The sequence below is a fragment of the Ictidomys tridecemlineatus genome, chromosome 4 (assembly GCF_052094955.1).
Source record: "Ictidomys tridecemlineatus isolate mIctTri1 chromosome 4, mIctTri1.hap1, whole genome shotgun sequence".
NCBI lineage: Eukaryota > Metazoa > Chordata > Mammalia > Rodentia > Sciuridae > Ictidomys > Ictidomys tridecemlineatus.
The window spans coordinates 8,344,721-8,364,266 of record NC_135480.1 but is presented as its reverse complement, the minus strand read 5'-3'; the positions used below and the strand labels follow the sequence as shown (position 1 = coordinate 8,364,266).

The following is a 19,546-nucleotide window of genomic DNA, read 5'->3' as shown; positions in this document are numbered from 1 at the left end:
CTAGGCAAGTGCTCTGCCACGGAGCTACAGCACCCCCACCCACTTTGAGCCAGTCTTGCTTAATTGCCCAGGCTGGCCTTGAAGTTGAGGTCTTGCTGCCTCAGCCTTCTGAGTCTTGATTATAGGCATGTACCACCATGCTTGGCTCAGAACAATTGCAGTTGACAGTTTGGGGAATAGAGGTTGTTCAGAAGTAGAAAACAGTACCACACTTTCCTTCAGAGGTCTTGGCTGATCAGGCTGCTCAGGCTGAGCAGACTGACCTGAATTTCTAAAGGCCCTGGGTCCAAGCCTTTCGCCTCCACGGCTCTCCCACTGGCAGCCCAGGGATGTGGCTGGAGGGTGGAACCTCATGCCAGCTGGAGAGGAGCTGAGCTTCACGTAGAGGAGGCCAGCCCTCAGCACCACACCCATCAGGGGCTCCTTCAGTCTAAACCAAGTTTCCCTCCAAACGAAGGGGGACTGTCTGTGGCTTAGGGTCCACGGGCCTTCCCCTTGCTTCCTGTGCGCACTGGGGACAAAGAGGGGCCTCATTGGAGCCCTCTGCGCTGCCAGTGTGCTTCCTGCACCAGGGCCAGCCCGCCCTGGGGAGGGGCCAGGCCCGCCCTGCTGTGATAGGCGACAAAGGCTGCCCTCTGAAGGAAGCTCCCAAGACCCAGAGAAGGAGCCTCCAGGTCGAGGTGTGCATCCGGGGCCAGGGGTGGCCAGCGCTCCGCCTGCCCCTGCAGCCCAGCCTTCCTCAGGCCAGGTAAGTTCTGGATGCCTATCACCATCTCTCTGCCACTGTCCCCGCCACCCTCCTACAGCCCCACCAGCCTGCTTCACCCACGCTGCAGCCGCCTGGGTTTGGGCCTGAGCTGTGGGGAGGAGAGCTGTCCTGGGGGCCCAGCCCTGGCATCAAGTAGGATGGCCTTGGGTGAGACCCTCCCTACCAGACCTCAGTCTACCCATCTGTAAGCTGGGAATGGGCTGGACAGGATGGTCTCCAGGAGTCCCTTCCATTCAAGCCCCTGTGACAGTTTCTGAAGTCGGCTGGATCATGGTGGGACTCCACATCCTGTTGCTACCAGGGCACGCTGTTCTATGGGCTTGCTCCTCGCCTGTCACCCACCCAGATCACCACAGGGTTTCTCCTTAGACACAGGCCTTGCCTCCCTCACCCTCTGCAGAAGCAGCGGCAGCCATGGCGGGGATGAAGACAGCCACCGGGGACTACATTGACTCCTCCTGGGAGCTGCGGGTATTTGTGGGTGAGGAGGATCCCGAGGCTGAGTCCGTCACCCTCCGGGTCACAGGAGAGTCACACATCGGAGGGGTGCTCCTGAAGATTGTGGAGGAGATCAGTGAGTGCCACACAGCCCCTCCTGCCGACTCAGCACATGGGTGACAGCAAGGGTGTCTCTGGGCACTTCCGGGCTGTCCCTGCTGCGCAGCTCCCGATAACCATGTCACGGTGACTCAGGCACCAGCTTAATCGTTTGGTTCCAAAAAAGACATTTCACCAACTTCCCCTCTCCCCCATCCTGGCTCCTTTCCTCCCACTCCAGCGGGCTTTGCCGTGTGCCCGGAGTCCCCCAGTCATCCACTCTTAAGGGCGGACGGCAGGCCTTGCCTGGGCCCAGGACGAAGTCACAGTCTGAGGTCTGAGGGAAGGCCAGGGCTCCTGGCGCCCAGGGCTCCTGGTGCCCAGGGGACCTGCCCAAACACTCCCACCCCCAGCAGAGCCCTTAGCAGGCTGGTGACAGACCCAGCCTGGGTGGCTGGATGGGAAGGCCCTGCCCCCACAGGAAGTTATGGCAGCTTGTGGTTTCAGTCTGGAGAGATGCAGGGCCCTGACATGGGGGCTTCTCCCTGTCCTTCCCTGCCAGGGTCGGGGGCTACCCTTTCCTGGGAGGACAGCAGGACACTCTGATAGTCAGAGCAGGAAGTCCGGCCAACAAGAGTCCAGCCAGGACAGGAGCCTGGGGCGGGGCAGGGACCCGGAGGCTCCCTCAGGCCTGGCCTACAGGCAGCCCTGGAGGGGTTGGAGCACATCGGAGGGGTGCTCCTGAAGATTGTGCACAGGAGAGGCCCCGGGATTGCCTGGCCACTGGGCTGAGGCAGGGGGCGAAGCTTCCAGGGGCCCCAGAGAGCCTGAGAGCACAAGTGGGGACTGAGGTCCCCTGGGAGACTGGGTGTCGGATAGAGGCTGAGGAAGGCCAGCCAGGACAGAGCGGGTGAGGGCCAGTTTGTGGGAACAGCAGGAGGCCCAACAGATCTGCTACTGCTGGGCAGCCCCAGGCAAGTCCTATAGCTCTTGTCCCAGCGCTGGGGACACTGTCCCACCCACCCTACTCCCAGTCACCCCTAAGTGTGATGCACAGGAGAGCCACCTCCAGACCAGCGGAGACTTCCCAGGGAAAGCCACTTCAGACAAGTCCTGAGAGGTGGCCACAGTGGGGAGAAGCTGGACAATGAATCAGGTGCTCTGAATCAGGGCCTGAGGGCTGGTGAGGACTCCTGGAGCATGACATGACCTGACACCAGGCGGGTGGCCCCTCGGTGGTAGTCCCAGAGTCCCCGAGGCTCCTCAAGGGGCCTGGGCCCCACCCTGGAAGTGAAGCGCAGCCACCCAGCATTTTCCACGGGAGACCGCACACTAAGGAGGACCTGGCTCAGAGCCCTTTGGCAGCTGGTGGGGCAGGAAGACTCCAGGGGGCCCTAAGTTGTCCCAGTAGGAGGTGACAAGGCCTGTAGGAAGGCATGGTAGATGGCGAGAAGGTAGGGTGGGAGCTGAGGCTGACGTCAGCGGCTAAAGGTAAAAAGCATGATGCTTGGGCCTCTGGGAGAGTCTCGTCACCGAGCACCCAAATTGGCACAGAGGAGCTGGTGAGGAGAGGCATCTCAGTCCAGTGCAAGGTTAAGCCCTCTACCTCAAAATCTGGGACTAGGAGTCACTGCATTTATAGCCCCAATGTTGGGCACATGGCCAGGTAAATAGAGGTGTCTAAAATGAAGGAAACCTCTGGACATGTCCCTTTGCTGGTGGCATGTGAGTTTCTGGCCTGAGGTTAAGGACAGAGTCTGGAGGGGGCATCCATGCCACTGGAACTCCCAGCTATGGAACAGGAGAGGCCTCAGGAAGAGGGCCTGGCTGAGGAGGGAGGAGGTCCCCGGCTCTGGGGGAAGGACCGGGTGGGGTCAGGCGAGCACAGGAGGAGAAGGAGATGGTGTCACAGAGTGAGGACACGGACGGGAGGGCCAAAGCCAGAGGGTTGACCAGGTGGACAGAGAAGCTTCTCCTGGGTTGGCAAGACTGGGGGGGCAGAAGGTGGGAAGTAGGTGTGAGTGGAAGGTGGGGACAGGTGGCCACAGGAGGAGGTCCTGGGAGAATCCGAGAGGGGCTTTGCAAGCTTGAGGGGACCAAGCACCCAGAGCAGCTTTTCGTCACGCTTTGTTTCTGTGCTGGTCTCTCAGTGGTTCTCGCTCTTGCAGGATGGACAGAGTCCTGTGCCATCCATTTCTATGTCCCCAGTTCCTGGCTGAACGATGAGTGACGTAGTCATAGTTCACTTCTGTATGGTCACGTGCCTGCATAAGTATGTCACAGACACTCTGCTCCTACCGTGGAGCTGGCACTGGTCCTGGTTCATGAGTCGGGGAGACTATTACTTTTTTTTTTTTTTCTTAGAGAGAGTGAGAGATGAGAGAGAGAGAGAGAGAGAGAGAGAGAACTTTTAATACTTATTTTTTTAATTCTCGGCGGACACAACATCTTTGTTGGTATGTGGTGCTGAGGATCGAACCCGGGCCGCATGCATGCCAGGCGAGCGCACTACCGCTTGAGCCACATCTCCAGCCCGAGACTATTACATTTTACAAACAGAAAACCTGAGGTCTAGAGAGGTTAAGTGCCTCGCCCAAGGTCACACAGCTAGTAACCAGGACATGTGTACAGAGTGCCTGCTGCTCCATGCCATGCAAATCCCAGCCCCCAAGGACATATAGACATGGTCTCTGCCTCTCCATCTCCTGGAATAAAAGCGAGAGGCCAGGGCTGGGGATGTGGCTCAAGCGATAGCGCGCTCGCCTAGCATGCGTGCGGCCCGGGTTCGATCCTCAGCAGCACATACCAACAAAGATGTTGTGTCCGCCGAGAACTAAGAAAAAATAAAAGGTTAAAATTCTCTCTCTCTCTGTCCCCCTCTCTCACTCTCTCTTTAAAAAAAAAAAAAAAAAAAGGCGAGAGGCCATTAGAGAAGCAATTCCACCTGTGATCCCAGCGACTCAGGAGGCTGAGGCAGAATGATTGAAAGTTCAAGGCCAGCCTCAGCAGTTTAGCAAGACTCTAAGCAACTCATTGAGATCTTGCCTCTAAATGAAATATAAAAAGGGGCTGGGGATGTGGCTCAGTGGTTAGGCACCTCTGGATTCAATTCCTGGTACAAAAACAAACAAACAAAAAACTAGGCAATTAAGCCAGGAATTACTGGAGCCCACCTCTGGGGAGCATGAGGTTGGGCCACGACGATTGGGGCACCCTGACTTGGGACTGAGGGACTTCCCTGGGAAGTGATATAATGACAGATCCCCAAAAGGACCAGCAGGGGTCAGCTAGCACACAGCCATACAGGTGTCACCTTGCAGATAGACCCCAGGCCTCTAGATCCTGGGTTGTGCACAGTGTTAGGGACAGAAGCCAGAAGGCTGGGACGGACCCTCCAAGACCCCTGTGCGCCCCTGCGGCCCCCACAGATCGCAAGCAGGACTGGTCGGACCATGCCATCTGGTGGGAGCAGAAGAGACGATGGCTGCTGCAGACCCACTGGACACTGGACAAGTACGGGATCTTGGCCGACGCCCGCCTCTTCTTCGGACCACAGCATCGGCCAGTCATCCTGCGGCTGCCCAACCGGCGGGCGCTGCGCCTGCACGCCAGCTTCTCGAAGCCTCTCTTCCAGACGGTGGCTGCCATCTGCCGCCTCCTCAGTGAGTGGCACAGGCTGGTCGCTGGGCCTTTCTGCAAAGACTCCACAAGAGGCAGTGTCCCTCCCTCCCCAGGCTAGCCTCCGTCACCTGTCCTTGCTGCCCCGTTTCCCACCCTCTCCACAGGCCCCCCAGTGTCCAGGAGAGGGGTGGGGCCCACAGGCAGGGCTGGTTGCTGAGGTCCAGGTCCCCACAGGCATCCGGCACCCTGAGGAGCTGTCTCTGCTGCGGGCTCCGGAGAAGAAGGAGAAGAAGAAGAAGGAGAAGGGGCTGGAGGAAGAGGTGTTCGACTTGACCAAGGTCGTCCTGGCTGGGGGTGAGCAAGGGCCGGGGATGGGCTGGGGCCGGGCAGCCCATGAGGCCCATACCAGGGACAGGCCTGGCTGAGCCCAGCTGCCCCCAGGTGTGGCGCCGACGCTGTTCCGGGGGATGCCCGCGCACTTCTCCGACAGCGAGCAGACCGAGGCCTGCTACCGCATGCTAAGCCGGCCCCAGCCGCCCCCCGACCCGCTGCTGCTCCAGCGCCTGCCCAGGCCCAGCTCCCTGTCGGACAAGACGCAGCTCCACGGCAGGTGAGCCCTGCTGCCCCACGGCCACCGGCCTGGTGGCCAGCCCTGCTTGCCCCTGTTCCCCGGCCTCTGCCCCCTGAGCTTGCCCTGCGCCCAGCCCCTGCCCTGCCGCAGCCCTGACCCCGCCTCTGCGTGCCAGGTGGCTGGACTCCTCGCGGTGCCTCATGCAGCAGGGCATCTCAGCCGGGGACACGCTCTGGCTGCGCTTCAAGTACTACAGCTTCTTCGACCTGGATCCCAAGGTGGGCTGGGGACAGGAAGGAACAAGGGCTGGGTCTATTAGATGGGGGACCTCAGCTCAGGGTCCTGGGCTCTGGGATGTTAGTGACCTGGAGGGGCCACTCCATCTGCCCCTTGGCCCGTCTTGGCTGGACCTCGGGCTGGGCCTAGTAGCTGGACACAAGGAGGTCTCAGTGCCAGCTTCTCAAGGGGCCTCGAAGCTCAGGACCCAAGACCAGTGCAGGCAGTGCTGGGCTCCCCTGGGAGAGGCCCTGGCCTCTGGAGTGGGGGGAGTGTTGCAGTCCCCCCAAGAGTGCTGTCCACGTCTTTCTCTGCCTCCTGACCCCACCAGCAACCCATGTGCCCTGTGCGTCTGTCTCCATGGTGACCCAGGCCCCGCAGGCTCTTCTTCTGACCTGCGACCCACTTCTCTGCCGCTCTTCCCGGCTCAACTGACTTGTAAACCTACTTGTCTACAACTCTTCAATTCCTAGCACTACCAGAAAAAGGGAGGAAGTGCAAACAATCAGAGGCCTTGAGATCTTGGTGCCTGGTACCCTCTAACCAGCTTCCCCCACTGTAACACCATAACCAGAATTTCTTTTTTTCTTTTTGGCACTCCTCTGCCTCAGGCTCTGACGTGGCTGGGATTGTAGGCGTGCGTCACGCACCAGCTTTGGGGGTATTTTCTGTTGGTCTATCTTCCATTTGCTAATCTTTTCTTTGGCCATGTGTCACCTGCCATTAATCTCACACCTAGGAGTTGAATTTTGACTTTTACAATGTCTCTGAATCTCCTCAGTGCTCACCCTTTCTCCAGGCCTCTTGAAGACACAGGGTGTGTTGGCAACGACTTCGTCCGTGTTTGGTTTGCTGACTCTGGCGTCTGTGTTGCACCGGGGTCTATTTGTATGGACATTTTATCTCCTTGTTTGAGTTGCGTTTTTCTGTTGGGAATCGAAACCAGGGCCTCCTTCATACTAGGAAGCGCTCTACCACTGAGTTTATTCCCCAGTCTTTTCTCTCCTATTTTTTATTTTGAGGCAGGATCTTGCTAAATTGCTGAGGTTGGCCTCAAACTTGCAATCCTCCTGCCTCAGCCTCCTGAGTAGCCAGGATAAGACGATCATAGCTGGCTTATGCCTGATAATGTTTTATTTGGTGCCAAACATTGCAAATATCATGCTGAGCCTAGTGGTGTGCACCTGTAGTCCCAGCAACTTGGGAGGCTGAGGCAGGAGGGTGACAAGTTTGAGGACAGCCTGAGCAATGTAACAAGACCATGTCTCAAAAAACAAAAAGGACTGGGAGTGTGGCTCAGTGGCAGAGCCCTTGCCTGGGCCCTAGGTTCAATTTCCAGGAGGGAGGGAGGGAGAGAGGGGAAGGAAAGAAAAAAGGAAGCAAGGAAGGAGAAAAGTTGAAAGCTTATGTTCTTGGGCTGCTTTCCTTTGGTAGTCCTTTGAATATTTTAAAATCTTTGTTGGCGGTCTGGGAGGAGAGCTCAGTGATAGAGCCTAGCCTAGCATTCGTGAGATCCTGGGCTAGACCCCAGCATGCCAATCAAAATGTGTTTGGGGATGAGGTTAAGATGCTTGGAAACCAGTGCCTGCCAAGACTTGTGTTTAGCCTTAATTAGGTAGGACCAGAGCCCCCTCTAATCTAGAGCAAATTTACCTGGCAGCTCAGGGGACTCCGCCTGGGCACTTGAGCTGGTGCATGGTGCACTGAGAGGTTCTCTGCTCAAGCTGCAGGGTGTGCACCCGTCTGCTATGTGGGCTCAGGCGGCAGTGACATTCCACCATCCTTCCCACTGATCTCCCTTGGCCTGAGGAAGGGTCCTTGCACCTTGACTTGTACCCAGCTCCACTGAAGAGGACCTTTCCTGACCTTAGGGCGTTCTCTCTGCGAGCTGCCTCCCCTCCGCGCCTCTGTGCGAGCATTCCAGCCTTCCAGGGACCCCGGTTTTCCACTGCCTCCCTGCCGGCTGGAGGACATGCCGGGCTTCATGTGGGTCCCTCTCTCCACACGGCTGCAGCTGGGCTGCAGCTGGGGGACTCCCTAGGTGTGCTGGGACAATCTGTCAGATCACCTCCTCTGCTTCTGTCCTCACGGGGATGGCCGTCCTGGGCCATCTGCTGTCCAATGTCTAAAAACCATTTGGTGTTCGTTGTTCTTCTTGGTTTTTGCATTAAAATTTATTTTTAGTCAAACTTCTATAGGATGGCTTAGAGAGTTAAGTAGGGGCTGGGGCTGGGGCTCAGTGGCAGAGCGCTCGGCTAGTATGCATGAGGCACTGGGTTCGATCCTCAGCACCACAGAAATGTAAAATAAGGATATTGTGTCCACCTAAAACGAAAAAATGCATAGAAAAAAAAAAAAGAATTAAGTAGACTTAGCAAGTTTGTAATAACAACAACAAAGCAACTCCCTGTCCTATTTATCCTAGATTTCTGGTCTCTAGGGACAAGGATTGGATTTTAACTCTGTAGCTTTTTATTCTAGTGTTCACTTTTTTTTTTTTTTTTTTTTGTATCAGGGATTGAACCCAGAGGTGCTTAACCACTGAGTCACATCCCCAGCCCTGTTTTGTTTTTATTTTGAGACAGGGTCTCACTGAGTTGGTTAGGGCCTTGGATAAGTTGCTGAGGGTGGCTTTGAGCTCGAGATCTTCCTGCCTCAGCCTCCCAAGCCACTGGGAGCACAGTTGTGTACCACCATGCCCGGCTCCTAGTATTCACTTCTTTATCACCTCCTATTTATTTAATAATTTGTTTTCTATTAATTTATTAATTTCTTTTCTTTTCTTTATTTTATTAATTTTTGAGACAGGGTCTCTCTAAGTTTCCCAGGCTGGCTGGCCTTGAATTTGCTACTTTGCTTCAGCCTCCCGAGTAGCTGGAACCACAGGCATGTGCGACGGCACCCAGATTCCTACGTCTTGATTTTGCAAATCCACATGGGATCTGTTGACTTGTCACAGGTGAAGACTTAGCTGTCTTCCACCCTCTCCTGCTCCGACAGGGCACGCGCATTCCCTCGTTTCTTTCTAATGAAGTGGTGCTTATAGTCTTTGTTTAAAACAACATGGCTGGGGCTGTATTAGCAGCACATGTAAACAGTGAATAGCTGTTTGAGATCATGGGATAGCTGTGCTCATATTTCCTTTCACAGTCAATTGTTTTGGAGTTCATTGTCGTGCACTCTTTAACCCATGTGTATGTGTGTGTGCGTTTTTGGGGGGGCGCTGGGTATTGACTCCAACCCCAGGGCTTTGTGCAGGCCAAGTACATGCTGTACTGCTCACATTCTAAATGGCCTTCTTCCCCCCACACTGGGGATTGAACCCCAGGGCACTGCTGGTGCTCTACCACTGAGCTACACCCCCAGCCTTTTTATTTTTTTGTTTCGAGGCTGGCTACTGAGGCTGGCCTCAGACTTTCAATCCTTCTGCCTCAGCCTTCCAAGTTATTGGGATTACTTGGCAAGTGCCACAGTGTCCAGCTAATGGTTTCTTTTCTTTTCTTTTTTTTAACTTTATTTATTTATTTATTTATTTATTTTTATGTGGTGCTGAGGCTCAAACTCAGCGCCTCACACGTGCTAGGCAAGCGCTCTATCACTGAGCCACAACCCCAGCCCCTACTGGTTTCTTTTGATAAATAACGGTTCTTAGCTTTTTTTTTTTTTTTTAAATCAGTCATTGATCTGAGGAGTGCTTTACCACTGAGCTACACCCCCAGTCCTTTTTTATTTTTTATTTTTATACAGGGTCTTGTTAAGTTGCTGAGGCTGGCCTTGACCTGGGGATCCTCCTGCCTCAGCCTTCTAAATTGCTGGGATTACAGATGTGCACCACCATGCCTGGTTCTTATTTTGTTTTTAAAAACAGGGTCTCACTGTGTTGCCCAGGCTGGTCTCAGACTCCTGGGCTCAAGTGATTCTCCTGCCTCAGCTTCCCAAGCACTGGGACTACAAGTGGGTGCACCACACTCTTATCTTTCATATTTAGATCTGTAATCTACCTGGAATTGATATTTAAATGTGGTATGAGATAAGGGTCCAAATACTTTTTTTTTTTTTTTTAACATATGAGCATCACTTGGCCTAGTGCCACTTAATGACAAGAGTGTCATCTCCTTAGTGAACTGCAGGGCCACCCTTGCCCTAAGTTAGGTGAACATGTATGTTCGAGTCTAACTTTTGTCAGTTCCATTGGTCAATTTGTTTCTCTTTACCAATGCAGCACAATCTTCATCACTGTAATTTTATATTCCTGGTCTTGTGTTATGAGTGTGTGTGGTATTTGTCTGTATAAGGATTTTCATAAGCATTTAAGTTTTCTTTTGCTCCCTACCTGGTCTTTATTTCCTCCCAGCCTTCCCCCCACCCCACCTCCGTTCTTCTTGGTGTCTGTTTTCAGGCCAGTTGCTTTCCTTAAAGGTGAGCAACATAAGCCAGGCATGGTGGCACATGCCTGTAATCCCAGTGACTTGGGAGGCTGAGGCAGGAGGATCAAAAAGTTCAAAGCCAGCCTTAGCAACTTAGCAAGGCCCTGAGCAACTTAGTGAGAATCTGTCTCAAAATAAACAAAAAGGGCTGGAGATATGGCTCAGAGGTTAAGGTCCCCTGCGTTCAATCCCCTATACCAAAAAAAAAAAAAAAAAGCCAGTTGGGAGCCCTGCATCTGTGCGTAGTAGCATGTGTGAGTACCAGTGTCTTTTTGGTGGCTTCCTGGAATGATGGAGTGGGGCTGCTGCTCTGAAGTTTTCCCCTTTGGCCTGTTTCCTCTTTTGGTTGGAGATGGAAAGTTCACGGCTGTCTTGGGGAAGGGTAGGCCAACTTCTTCCCAACTCATCACCCTGCAGAGCCTCTGTGTGCTATCCCCTGGCTGCAGGGAGCTGGGTGGGACCTGCTCCCTGGAGCTCCCCACCCCAGTCCCTTCTGGCCATTCCCCCAGAGGATCCGAGTGGGAGCCTGTCCTTGGTCCTGCTGTGTGGCGCCATGTCTTAGCCAGATCTGGGCACTTCCTGCCATTTCTTGCTATTCTCTAGTGGCCTCACTGAAGAGCAGGAGAGGGGAAAGGGTGTGAAGGCCCAGGGTCTCTCCTGTGCCCCAGTCCCCCTTCCAGATTTCGTTGACATTTCCCACCTGCTCCTGTCCCCTCTCTTGTCCTTTTGGGTGTGCCTTTCTTGGCGTCAGTTTTGAGAGAGCATCAGAAGGCACCTCTGTGGGTAACTGGGACCTGTTTACGCCTTGGCCTCCTGCTTCCCTCCCAAGGGCGTCCTCTTCCGTCACCGTCACCCTTCTCTCCAGTGGCCCAGGGTCCCCCTCATCAGGTCCCCTCCCAGGGAAGCCTTTCCCTTCTCTCCTCACCATGGGAGTCAATGGCCCTGAGCTGGGTGGGGAGCTGCTGGAGGCAGCCCTCTCCCACCACTTTCTCTGCTCCTGAACCGGCCTCCTCCCTTCCCTGCCTCAGCTGTGCGCTGGCACAGGGTGAGCCTCGCTGCAGCAGAGACCTGTGGCACTGCCTGGGCAGCACCAGCATGGCGGGCTGGCAGGGTGGGTTTGCAGTCAGCTACCCATGTCAGGCACAGTGGGGAGGGCAGGGCCACAGGCCTTTGGGACAGCGGGCGTCTGACTCGCCCAGCCTCCCCTCCTTCCCTGTGCAGGCCGACCCGGTGCGGCTGACCCAGCTGTACGAGCAGGCTCGCTGGGACCTGCTGCTGGAGGAGATCGACTGCACTGAGGAAGAGATGATGGTGTTTGCAGCCCTGCAGGTGCCTGGGGACCTCAGGGTGGGCAGGGTGCAGGCCAGTCCCCAGGCAGGAAAGGCCTCCCAGCATGGGGCCCACCTACCAGGAAGCCCAGGCCGGGCACTGCTGGCAGCTGGACTCAGGTCCCCCTTGCCTGTGCCCCCAGTACCACATCAACAAGCTGTCCCAGAGTGGGGAGGTGGGTGAGCTGCCCAGCGCGGACCAGGGGCTGGATGACCTGGACGCAGCCCTGAGCAACCTGGAGGTGAAGCTGGAGGGCTCGGCGCCCACGGACGTGCTGGTAAGGAGGGGCTGGGGCTGGGGCCGGGGTCAGGGACAAGGGCTGGGAGCCGGGGATCCCCTCTGACTCCTGACCTCCCCAGGACAGCCTCACCACAATCCCAGAACTCAAGGATTATCTCCGAATCTTCCGGTAAGTCAGGAGCCACCTGGAGAGGGAGCTGGGAGGGAGGCCGCCCTCACAAACCGCCCGCACACCCTCAGGCCCCGGAAGCTGACCCTGAAGGGCTACCGCCAGCACTGGGTGGTGTTCAAGGAGACCACGCTGTCCTACTACAAGAGCCAGGATGAGGCCCCGGGGGACCCCATTCAGCAGCTCAACCTCAAGGGTGAGGGGGCTGGTGCAAGGGCGGGAGGGGCCACCCGCAGGCTGAGCATCAGTCCCTCCTGGACACCAGCGAAGGTGCCCTCTGCCCTGTGGTGGCCGTGGAGGGCAACCTTTCCACACGGGGACCTCTCGGCAGGCCTCCGGTCCCAGACGTCCCAGCCTACCCTTTCTTCTCCCTGCAGGCTGTGAGGTGGTCCCCGATGTCAATGTCTCGGGTCAGAAGTTCTGTATCAAACTCCTAGTGCCCTCCCCTGAGGGCATGAGTGAGATCTACCTACGGTGCCAGGATGTGAGTGGGGCTGAAGCTGTAGGGGTTGGGACCAGGGACGGGGCAGGGGCTTTGGCTGGCACTGAAGTGGCATTCAGGACAGGTAGATGTCCAGAGCTTCACTGGCCCCTATCGTCCCCCGTCCTCCTCGTTCCAGGAGCAACAGTATGCCCACTGGATGGCCGGCTGCCGACTGGCCTCCAAGGGCCGCACCATGGCGGACAGCAGCTACGCCAGCGAGGTGCAGGCCATCCTGGCCTTCCTCAGCCTGCAGCGGGCAGGCGGCGGGGGCTCGGGCAACCAGCCCCAGGGGTCCGACGCCTCTGCCGAGGGCCTCAACCCCTATGGACTTGTTGCTCCCCGCTTCCAGCGAAAGTTCAAGGCCAAGCAGGTGCCGGGGGAAGGAGGGTGGGAATGAAGTTCACCTGGCCACCTGACCTCCGGGAGGCCTCCTCAAGAAAGCCACACACACACTGCTCCTCTCCCGCTGTGTCCCCAGGAGTCCTGTTGTCAGTGTCCTCCTCCAGGCTTGTTCAGCCCATATGTGCTGAGTGGTGAGACACAGCACTTTGGTGGCCCCACAACAGACATTGTCCCTTCTCAGGCTCAGCATTCGGTCTCCCTGACAGGCAGGTAGGGGTCTCCGGGTCTTTAGAGCAGGGAAACCCTTCCTGGTCCCTCACCAGTATGACCCCACAGCTCACCCCGAGGATCCTGGAGGCCCACCAGAACGTGGCCCAGCTCTCGCTGACGGAGGCCCTGCTGCGCTTCATCCAGGCCTGGCAGTCCCTGCCTGATTTTGGCATCTCCTACGTGTTGGTTAGGTAGGCTCTGTCACCTATGTCCTCACCTGCTGCCTGCTGCTGCTTGTGCTAGCCCAAGTGGGTCCCAGTCACCTTCCCCTGCTCTGTGGGTAGACCTGATTGGAGGGATTGCGTCCCCTCCCCCACTGTGTACACTGGCAAATACAATGGACAGAGCTCAGACCAAGAGAGCCGGACCCAGTGTCTGCCCCAGCTCCGCCACAGCCCCGTTCCCCGCTGGGCCTTGGTCAGCTGTCCTGCAGGCCAAGGCTGACACTGGGTGTGTCTCAGGAACTTGGCCCCTTGATTCTTCATTTCCCAAAAGTGCAAAGATATAAGCGAGACAATGAATGACGGTGACAATGACACGACAAAAATAAGATTTAAAGGCATCGGCTACTTGCCTGGTTCTCTAAGTGTGTGACTCTGTCCCCCACTTTCCTGGTGAGGAGCTGGAGGCACAGACCCAAATGACTTTCAGGTGGCCCAGCTGGCGGGCCAGAGTTGGGATGTAAACTCGGCGGTCTTCCTCTGGTGTGCAGTCTGGGTGGGCTCTGGTCTGTGCAGGGGGGAGTCCTTGCTCACACCCTCTCGCCCTGGGGTCAGGTTCAAGGGCAGCAGGAGAGATGAGATCCTGGGCATTGCCAACAACCGACTGATCCGAATTGACCTGGCCGTGGGCGATGTGGTCAAGACCTGGCGCTTCAGCAACATGCGCCAGTGGAATGTCAACTGGGACATCCAGCAGGTAGGCTCAGAGTGAGCGTAGGGACAGGGGACAAACACTGCACCAAACCTGATCAGGACAGAGCAGGGGCTGTCTCCATTATCCCACCTACCCACTGACCCCTCTGACTACCTGCCCTGCAGGTGGCCATTGAGTTTGACGAGCACATCAACGTGGCCTTCAGCTGTGTGTCCGCCAGCTGCCGCATTGTGCATGAGTACATTGGGGGCTACATTTTCCTGTCGACTCGTGAGCGGGCGCGTGGGGAGGAGCTGGACGAGGACCTCTTCCTGCAGCTCACGGGGGGCCATGAGGCCTTCTAAGGACAGCCTGACTGCCCCTGCTCTTCTCACCACCTGCCACAGCCAGTCCAGGCCACACCCACAGGGACTCGTCCCACACCCTCTCCAGGCACACACCAAGCTGGGTATGTTCACCTGCTATCACGGTAGACCAGAGCCCTGGCTGGGCCCTCACCCAGGCAAGGGATGGTGGGCCTGACCCATAGTACCTTCCCTTGTCCAAGTGGCCTAGGCCAACAACCTTGACCTATCTGAGTCCCTGAGCACACGAGGAAGACCAGATATAGCTAAAAGACACAGAATCTTGGTTTCAAACTAGAGTTTCTTGATACTTTTTTTAGAGTTTTTTAAATAAATAAATATTTTATTGTTGGATCACCCTCCTTCCTCTCAGGCTGTGCTTGGGGCCACTCTGCTACTTTGTCTCTTTATCACCAGCCAAGGAGAGAGGCTTTCCTGCAATAGAGAGCAGTGATGCTTAGAGAAAGGGGAGATCGAAGTCAGTCTGGGTTCGGGGGCTGGGAAAGGGGTACAGGCAAAGGGCACAGCTCCAGCGTATCGGTGGAGGAGGCAGTTCTCACGGGTGGGGCGCAGCTGCAGGGCCTCCTTGAAGTACTTGGGAAGCAGGAAGCCATCAGCATTCCCTGGAGTCAAGATCACCCCGTTAGCAGAGCGGAAGAAGGAGATTCCATCTGGTGGCAGAACTAGAGATGTGACCCATGTTTTACCCCTCAAAGAAAGGCCTAGGGTAGTCCCTGCTGCTTCTATACTCACCTGACAGGGCCAGGGGTCCATTGATGAACACAGCCACTTCACAATTTGGGCGCATGCCTATAGGGTCAATTGGGGCTGAGACAACAAATCTGGACAGACTGATATCCTGTGATGGGTGGGAAGGGGTTCTGTTCCATGCAAGGGAGAGGGCAGCCTTGGACAAGGGAAGCTGTGAACTTGAAGGGGACCTAGAAGGACAGAGTGGGTAGGAACAGGTAGGTGGAGGGGGGCACTGACCACTGATGACACCAGCGTCTCCAGGCAGTCCTGGAGCCAAGTGGATGTGTGTCCTTCCCTGGCATGACAGGCCCTTGAGCAGGATGGAGGGCCAGTGCTTCCAGAATGTACCATGTACTAGTACCAGAGGCAGAGCTTGTGGCGTCTCCAGAGGCATCAGCTCCAACTCGGGTACCTGGGATGTGTGGTTGAATGGGCAGCAGTGAGATCCTTTTCATTGACAGGGGTCCCATCTGGCTCTCCCCCCTGTCCCCTTGACACCCACCTGCAGGGAGTGGCCCTGGTTGGCTCGGATGAGGGGGCCAGTGCTGGGATCTCCTGGCCGCAGAGTGAAGCGCTGCTTCCTGTTGGTGTTCACCACACGCTGCACGTCTTCAGTGGAGAAGCTGTGGAACTGGGGCAGCTGCAGAAGGGTGCCCAGGGGTACAAAGCCATCTGAGGGCAGAGAGGTGCTCAGGAGCTGCCCTTGTCCTGGCCAGGGCCACAGTTAACAGGGGGAGCCACGGGAATCTAGACCAGAGGCTGGGCCTAGAGGTCACAAGACCTCTAGAAAGTCTCTCTTTTCTAGGTTTCTGATTCTTTTACCTTGAGGAGATAGGTGCCCACTCTTGGGATAGGTGTTTATTGAGCCACTTGGCTGGATGGGATGTACTCAGGCTTGGCTCAGACAAGGGCTCCTTTCCCAGGGGACAAGATACCGGACTCCACTCTGGCCTTCTTGCACATAGGAAGGATGTGCCTCCTGCACCTTCCCCTGGGGCTGTGGTGCCTCCCACTGCTCCCTGGGCTCCAGCCACTCCTCCCCTAGCTTTTAAGACCCTCACTTACCAGCCCCCATGGGAAGGCCCAGCTTCAGGGCCCCGTGGCGCAAGGCATATGACAGAGCCTTGGACAGTTGCACATCTGGGTCCTGAAAGAGCCCAATGGTGGTCTGGATCTCAGTAGCCACCCTGCCCTGCAGCCCACCCTGAACCCTGAACAACCTGCGGCAGAGGAACACCAAAGGGAGGGGAGTCCCTTTGGTGTCTGGGATTCATCAGTCCCCCCCACACCCCATCAGGGGTCAGAGTCCTTTCCCCGGTCCTCCCACTGGAGGGCGGGGAGGGGCACACCTGCTCCCGGGGTCTGTGAGCCTTTCTACCCGTGGGCCTTGCTGCTTCCTGCCTCCTTCCTCCAGAGGAGTTCATGGTCAGAAACTGTGGGGGAACAGTGACATGTGGAGCTGCTTTAAGGACCCTCCCATGTCCCCTCTCTGCCCAGAAAGTCACAAAGGCTCCCGGCAGGAGAGCTGCGAGGCGCTTCCCAGCATCAAACCCCCCGGTGCACACAGGGAGCTGGGGCCAGGCTGGCGAGACTTGCCCACGGTCACACTGCAGCCTCGGGGCCCAGGCCCATCGCTGGCCCATCGCTGTGCGGGCAAGGCGGCCGGGGAGGAGGGGCGGGCGTGGCGACCGACTCCGGGAAAGGTCGTGTGCACCGGAGCCTCGGACGCGCTCACCCTCGGCGACCGGCGGCCGGCTGCGGACCCCACGGGCCAGGACGCCAGGACCCGCCAATGAGAAGCCTTGGAATAAAGGGGCGGGCACTTCCGCTTCGGGGGAAAGGGGCGGAGCCTGCGGGCCCAGCCGGCCGGTAAGTTACTAGCGCTGGTGAGGCTGGAGGTTCCGGACTTGGGAGGGGTGCTCGCGCGTCAGGGGTTGGAGGCAGGCCGTCTGGGATTGGGGACTTGAGCCTTGGGGGACCCAGAAACTTTGGGTGATAGAGATGCCCAAGAGTCTTAGGGATTTCTAGCAGCAGGAGACGTGGGCACCCAGCGGGCTCAGGACTCTTGCCCGGATGATAGGACTCCAACTACCCAAGGCAAGGCCAGGGAGGTTCAGCGAGGTTGGTGGTATCCCAAGAAGATATGTGTCCGAGGAGGCCAGATGCTTGGGCCAGGGATCCCACCCTGCCTCCATCCCACGGGTAACAGGCCTACCTGTGTCCTCCCCCATAGCTGTCCTGTCCAGGCCATGGATCCTGAGGTATCCCTGCTGCTTCAGTGCCCTCCTGGGGGGCTGCCCCAGAACCTTGTAGGAGTGGAGCTGAGCCCAGCCCATGACCGGCGCCCACTACCAGGAGGGGACAAGACCATCGCTGCCATCTGGGAAGCCCGGCTACAGGCCCAACCCTGGCTCTTCAATGCCCCCAAGTTCCGCCTGCATTCAGCTACACTGGCATCCACTGACTCTCCTGGTCCACAGCTGCTTCTGCGCCTGGGCCTTACTTCCTACCAAGATTTCCTGGGCACCAATTGGGCCAGCTCAGCCTCCTGGCTGCAACAGCAGGGAGCCATGGATTGGGGTGACAAGCAGGCCTATCTGGCAGACCCACTGGGGGTTGGTGCCGCACTAATCACAGCTGATGGCTTCCTTGTCTTCCTGCGGCGCTCTTGGCAGGTGGCCGAGGCCCCTGGGATGGTGGATGTCCCTGGTGGGCACCCTGAGCCTCAGGTGAGGTGCCAGGCTGGGTACAAATGCAAAAAGTCCTAGACAGCTCAGGGGAGCTGGAGTGCTAAGCCTTTCCTTCTGTTTTCTTCATACCTTAAAGGGAAAATTGGCCTAGTGTTTAACTGAGTCACCCCTGCTGCAGCACCTTCTCAGAGGGCTCCCCCAGGAGTAACTGTCCACTGCCCACAACCCTCTCACATTCCCAATCTGCAACAGACCTGTGGAGAGGCCAGGAAACATGGGGGGGGGGGAGAATGGGCAGAGGAAGATGCTTCACCCAACCCAGCCCCCTGTGTGACCTATTCCTAAATTGGACTTCTGGTTGTTCATCTGGAAAACGAAGGGCCTGGGGATCACAAAGACTCTTACACTGTGTCTACCCAGGCCCTCAGGGCCAGCAAGTGGGAAGACAGGGTGGGAAGAGGATGAAGAGCAGAGGCTGAGCCTGACTTCTCACAGGCTCTGTGCCCTGGTGACAGCCCCCAGCACAAGGACCTCCCGGGGGAACTGGTGGTACGTGAGCTCTTCTCCAGTGTCCTACAAGAGATCTGTGATGAGGTGAGTGAGGAGTGTTGCCCCTTCCTTCATGATGACATGAAGGAAGTGGGTAGAAACTGCTAGAATTCCATAGGTCTGGGTTGGAGGGAAGGTCTGCTGGTATTGAGGGAGCTGGGCAAAATCAAAATGGAATTCTAGTTGTTAGTTCCCTAGGCCTCAAGTTCTTCCTCTTTCCAGTGGAAACAATTTTGTTGATTCAAAAAGGAGTAAATGGGAGTCTCAGTTACTAAATTCACTTCCCTTGAGTGAAGAGATTTCCCTAGGTAGTCTGTTCAATCTCTTTGCTTCTGATTTTCCCATCTGTAAAATTAGCAGCTCAAGATCTAATATTCTGTGATCCAAGACACTTTTCTATGAACCATAAAATATTGTACAAGGGTAATAGGCAGTTCTCTATGGAGAGGGGCAAGGATATGGACAGTGGACATTGACAGGTGGGACCCCCTGCCCCAGGTGAATCTGCCGCTGCTCACCCTGAGCCAACCCCTGCTGTTGGGCATTGCCCGAAATGAGACCAGCGCCGGCCGTGCCAGTGCCGAGTTCTATGTCCAGTGAGTGGGCTCTGGGACACAGGATCTTGAATCCTGGGGAAGATGGGTGGAAAGCATTGGGGATGTGACAGTTGGGGTTCCATAGGGATTCTACAGGACTGAGCTGCTCCCCAAACTATCCTCATGTCCTTGCCCAGGTGCAGCCTGACTTCTGAGGAGGTGAGGAACTACTATCTGAGTGGGGGACCTGAGGCCCACGAGTCTACAGGAATCATCTTTGTGGAGACACAGGTGCGGGGTAACTTTCTGCATCTTGCTTGGACTATAGGGTTAGGGCCTGCAAAGAAATCTGGTGATGCATGTCTGGTGGGTGGGACTGGCTGGTACAGGAGACTCCCGGGTTTATTCCAAAGTCACAAAAAGAGACTCTCCTACCAAAGGGAAAGGCCCAGGGACATGTTAAGTCCTCTTAACATGTCTCCCTATAAACAGTGCTGTGCAGAGGGCTCTGAGGCTCAACCCCAACAGGAGACAAGGGCTAGATGTGTGGGTCTCACTGTCTTCCCCACAGAGAGTGCAGAGATTGCAGGAGACAGAGATGTGGGCTGAGCTCTGCCCCTCGGCCAAAGGCGCCATCCTTCTCTACAACCGAGTTCGGGGAAGTCCCACCTGAGTCAATGTAGAATCCCAGCCCTCGGGGACTGTCATCACAGCTCTGAAGACAATAAAGAACTTTATTCTTGGATTCCATTGGCATTTGCTG

At 56.6% G+C, this 19,546-nt stretch overlaps 3 protein-coding genes across 9 annotated transcripts; 2 read left to right on the top strand and 1 right to left on the bottom strand.

Annotated features, from left to right (window-relative positions):
• Positions 1–600: 600 nt before the first annotated feature.
• Positions 601–14,612, top strand: Fermt3 (FERM domain containing kindlin 3). Its single transcript, XM_005333510.5, has 15 exons — positions 601–748; positions 1,170–1,343; positions 4,735–4,968; positions 5,162–5,281; positions 5,369–5,537; positions 5,674–5,776; positions 11,423–11,530; positions 11,673–11,807; positions 11,890–11,939; positions 12,011–12,135; positions 12,317–12,423; positions 12,560–12,793; positions 13,102–13,226; positions 13,812–13,953; positions 14,076–14,612. Exons 2-15 carry the CDS (start codon positions 1,184–1,186, stop codon positions 14,253–14,255), a joined length of 1,992 nt encoding a protein of 663 aa, XP_005333567.1. The 5' UTR covers positions 601–748; positions 1,170–1,183; the 3' UTR covers positions 14,256–14,612.
• Trpt1 (tRNA phosphotransferase 1) lies at positions 14,539–16,705 on the bottom strand. 5 transcript variants are annotated; one of them, XM_021731810.3, is made up of 8 exons: positions 16,574–16,705; positions 16,358–16,441; positions 16,074–16,155; positions 15,511–15,680; positions 15,246–15,420; positions 15,009–15,065; positions 14,816–14,926; positions 14,539–14,690 (listed from the first exon to the last, which is right to left on the bottom strand). In XM_021731810.3, exons 1-8 carry the CDS (start codon positions 16,649–16,651, stop codon positions 14,650–14,652), a joined length of 798 nt encoding a protein of 265 aa, XP_021587485.2. In that variant the 5' UTR covers positions 16,652–16,705; the 3' UTR covers positions 14,539–14,649. The 5 variants fall into 5 exon arrangements, with proteins under 5 accessions (XP_021587485.2, XP_077901883.1, XP_077901881.1 ...); XM_078045757.1 differs by having other exon boundaries at positions 14,816–14,878; XM_078045755.1 differs by having other exon boundaries at positions 14,816–14,938; positions 15,009–15,420.
• Positions 16,706–16,720: 15 nt separating this feature from the next.
• Positions 16,721–19,528, top strand: Nudt22 (nudix hydrolase 22). 3 transcript variants are annotated; one of them, XM_013361977.4, is made up of 6 exons: positions 16,721–16,877; positions 17,242–17,737; positions 18,194–18,292; positions 18,746–18,843; positions 18,981–19,074; positions 19,355–19,528. In XM_013361977.4, the coding sequence occupies exons 1-6, from the start codon at positions 16,801–16,803 to the stop codon at positions 19,454–19,456; spliced, it is 966 nt and encodes a 321-aa protein (XP_013217431.3). In that variant the 5' UTR covers positions 16,721–16,800; the 3' UTR covers positions 19,457–19,528. The 3 variants fall into 3 exon arrangements, with proteins under 3 accessions (XP_013217431.3, XP_005333566.2, XP_040140104.2); XM_005333509.5 differs by having other exon boundaries at positions 16,876–16,894; XM_040284170.2 differs by lacking the exon at positions 16,721–16,877 and adding an exon at positions 16,901–17,105.
• The last annotated feature ends 18 nt before the right edge of the window (positions 19,529–19,546 follow it).

Excerpts from the sequence above, each read along its gene's own strand:
- Fermt3 (XM_005333510.5), top strand. The coding sequence starts at position 1,184 with ATGGCGGGGATGAAGACAGCCACCGGGGACTACATTGACTCCTCCTGG. Across the intron at positions 12,136-12,316 it reads TCAGCAGCTCAACCTCAAGG|GCTGTGAGGTGGTCCCCGAT; the intron begins GTGAGGGGGCTG and ends TTCTCCCTGCAG. Across the intron at positions 13,227-13,811 it reads ATCTCCTACGTGTTGGTTAG|GTTCAAGGGCAGCAGGAGAG; the intron begins GTAGGCTCTGTC and ends CCCTGGGGTCAG.
- Trpt1 (XM_078045755.1), bottom strand. The coding sequence starts at position 16,651 with ATGGGCCAGCGATGGGCCTGGGCCCCGAGGCTGCAGTGTGACCGTGGG. Across the intron at positions 16,442-16,573 it reads CAGCCTGGCCCCAGCTCCCT|TTTCTGACCATGAACTCCTC; the intron begins GTGTGCACCGGG and ends GTTCCCCCACAG. Across the intron at positions 15,681-16,073 it reads GGGCCTTCCCATGGGGGCTG|ATGGCTTTGTACCCCTGGGC; the intron begins GTAAGTGAGGGT and ends CTCTGCCCTCAG.
- Nudt22 (XM_013361977.4), top strand. The coding sequence starts at position 16,801 with ATGAGAAGCCTTGGAATAAAGGGGCGGGCACTTCCGCTTCGGGGGAAA. Across the intron at positions 17,738-18,193 it reads GTGGGCACCCTGAGCCTCAG|GCTCTGTGCCCTGGTGACAG; the intron begins GTGAGGTGCCAG and ends GACTTCTCACAG. Across the intron at positions 18,844-18,980 it reads AGTGCCGAGTTCTATGTCCA|GTGCAGCCTGACTTCTGAGG; the intron begins GTGAGTGGGCTC and ends GTCCTTGCCCAG.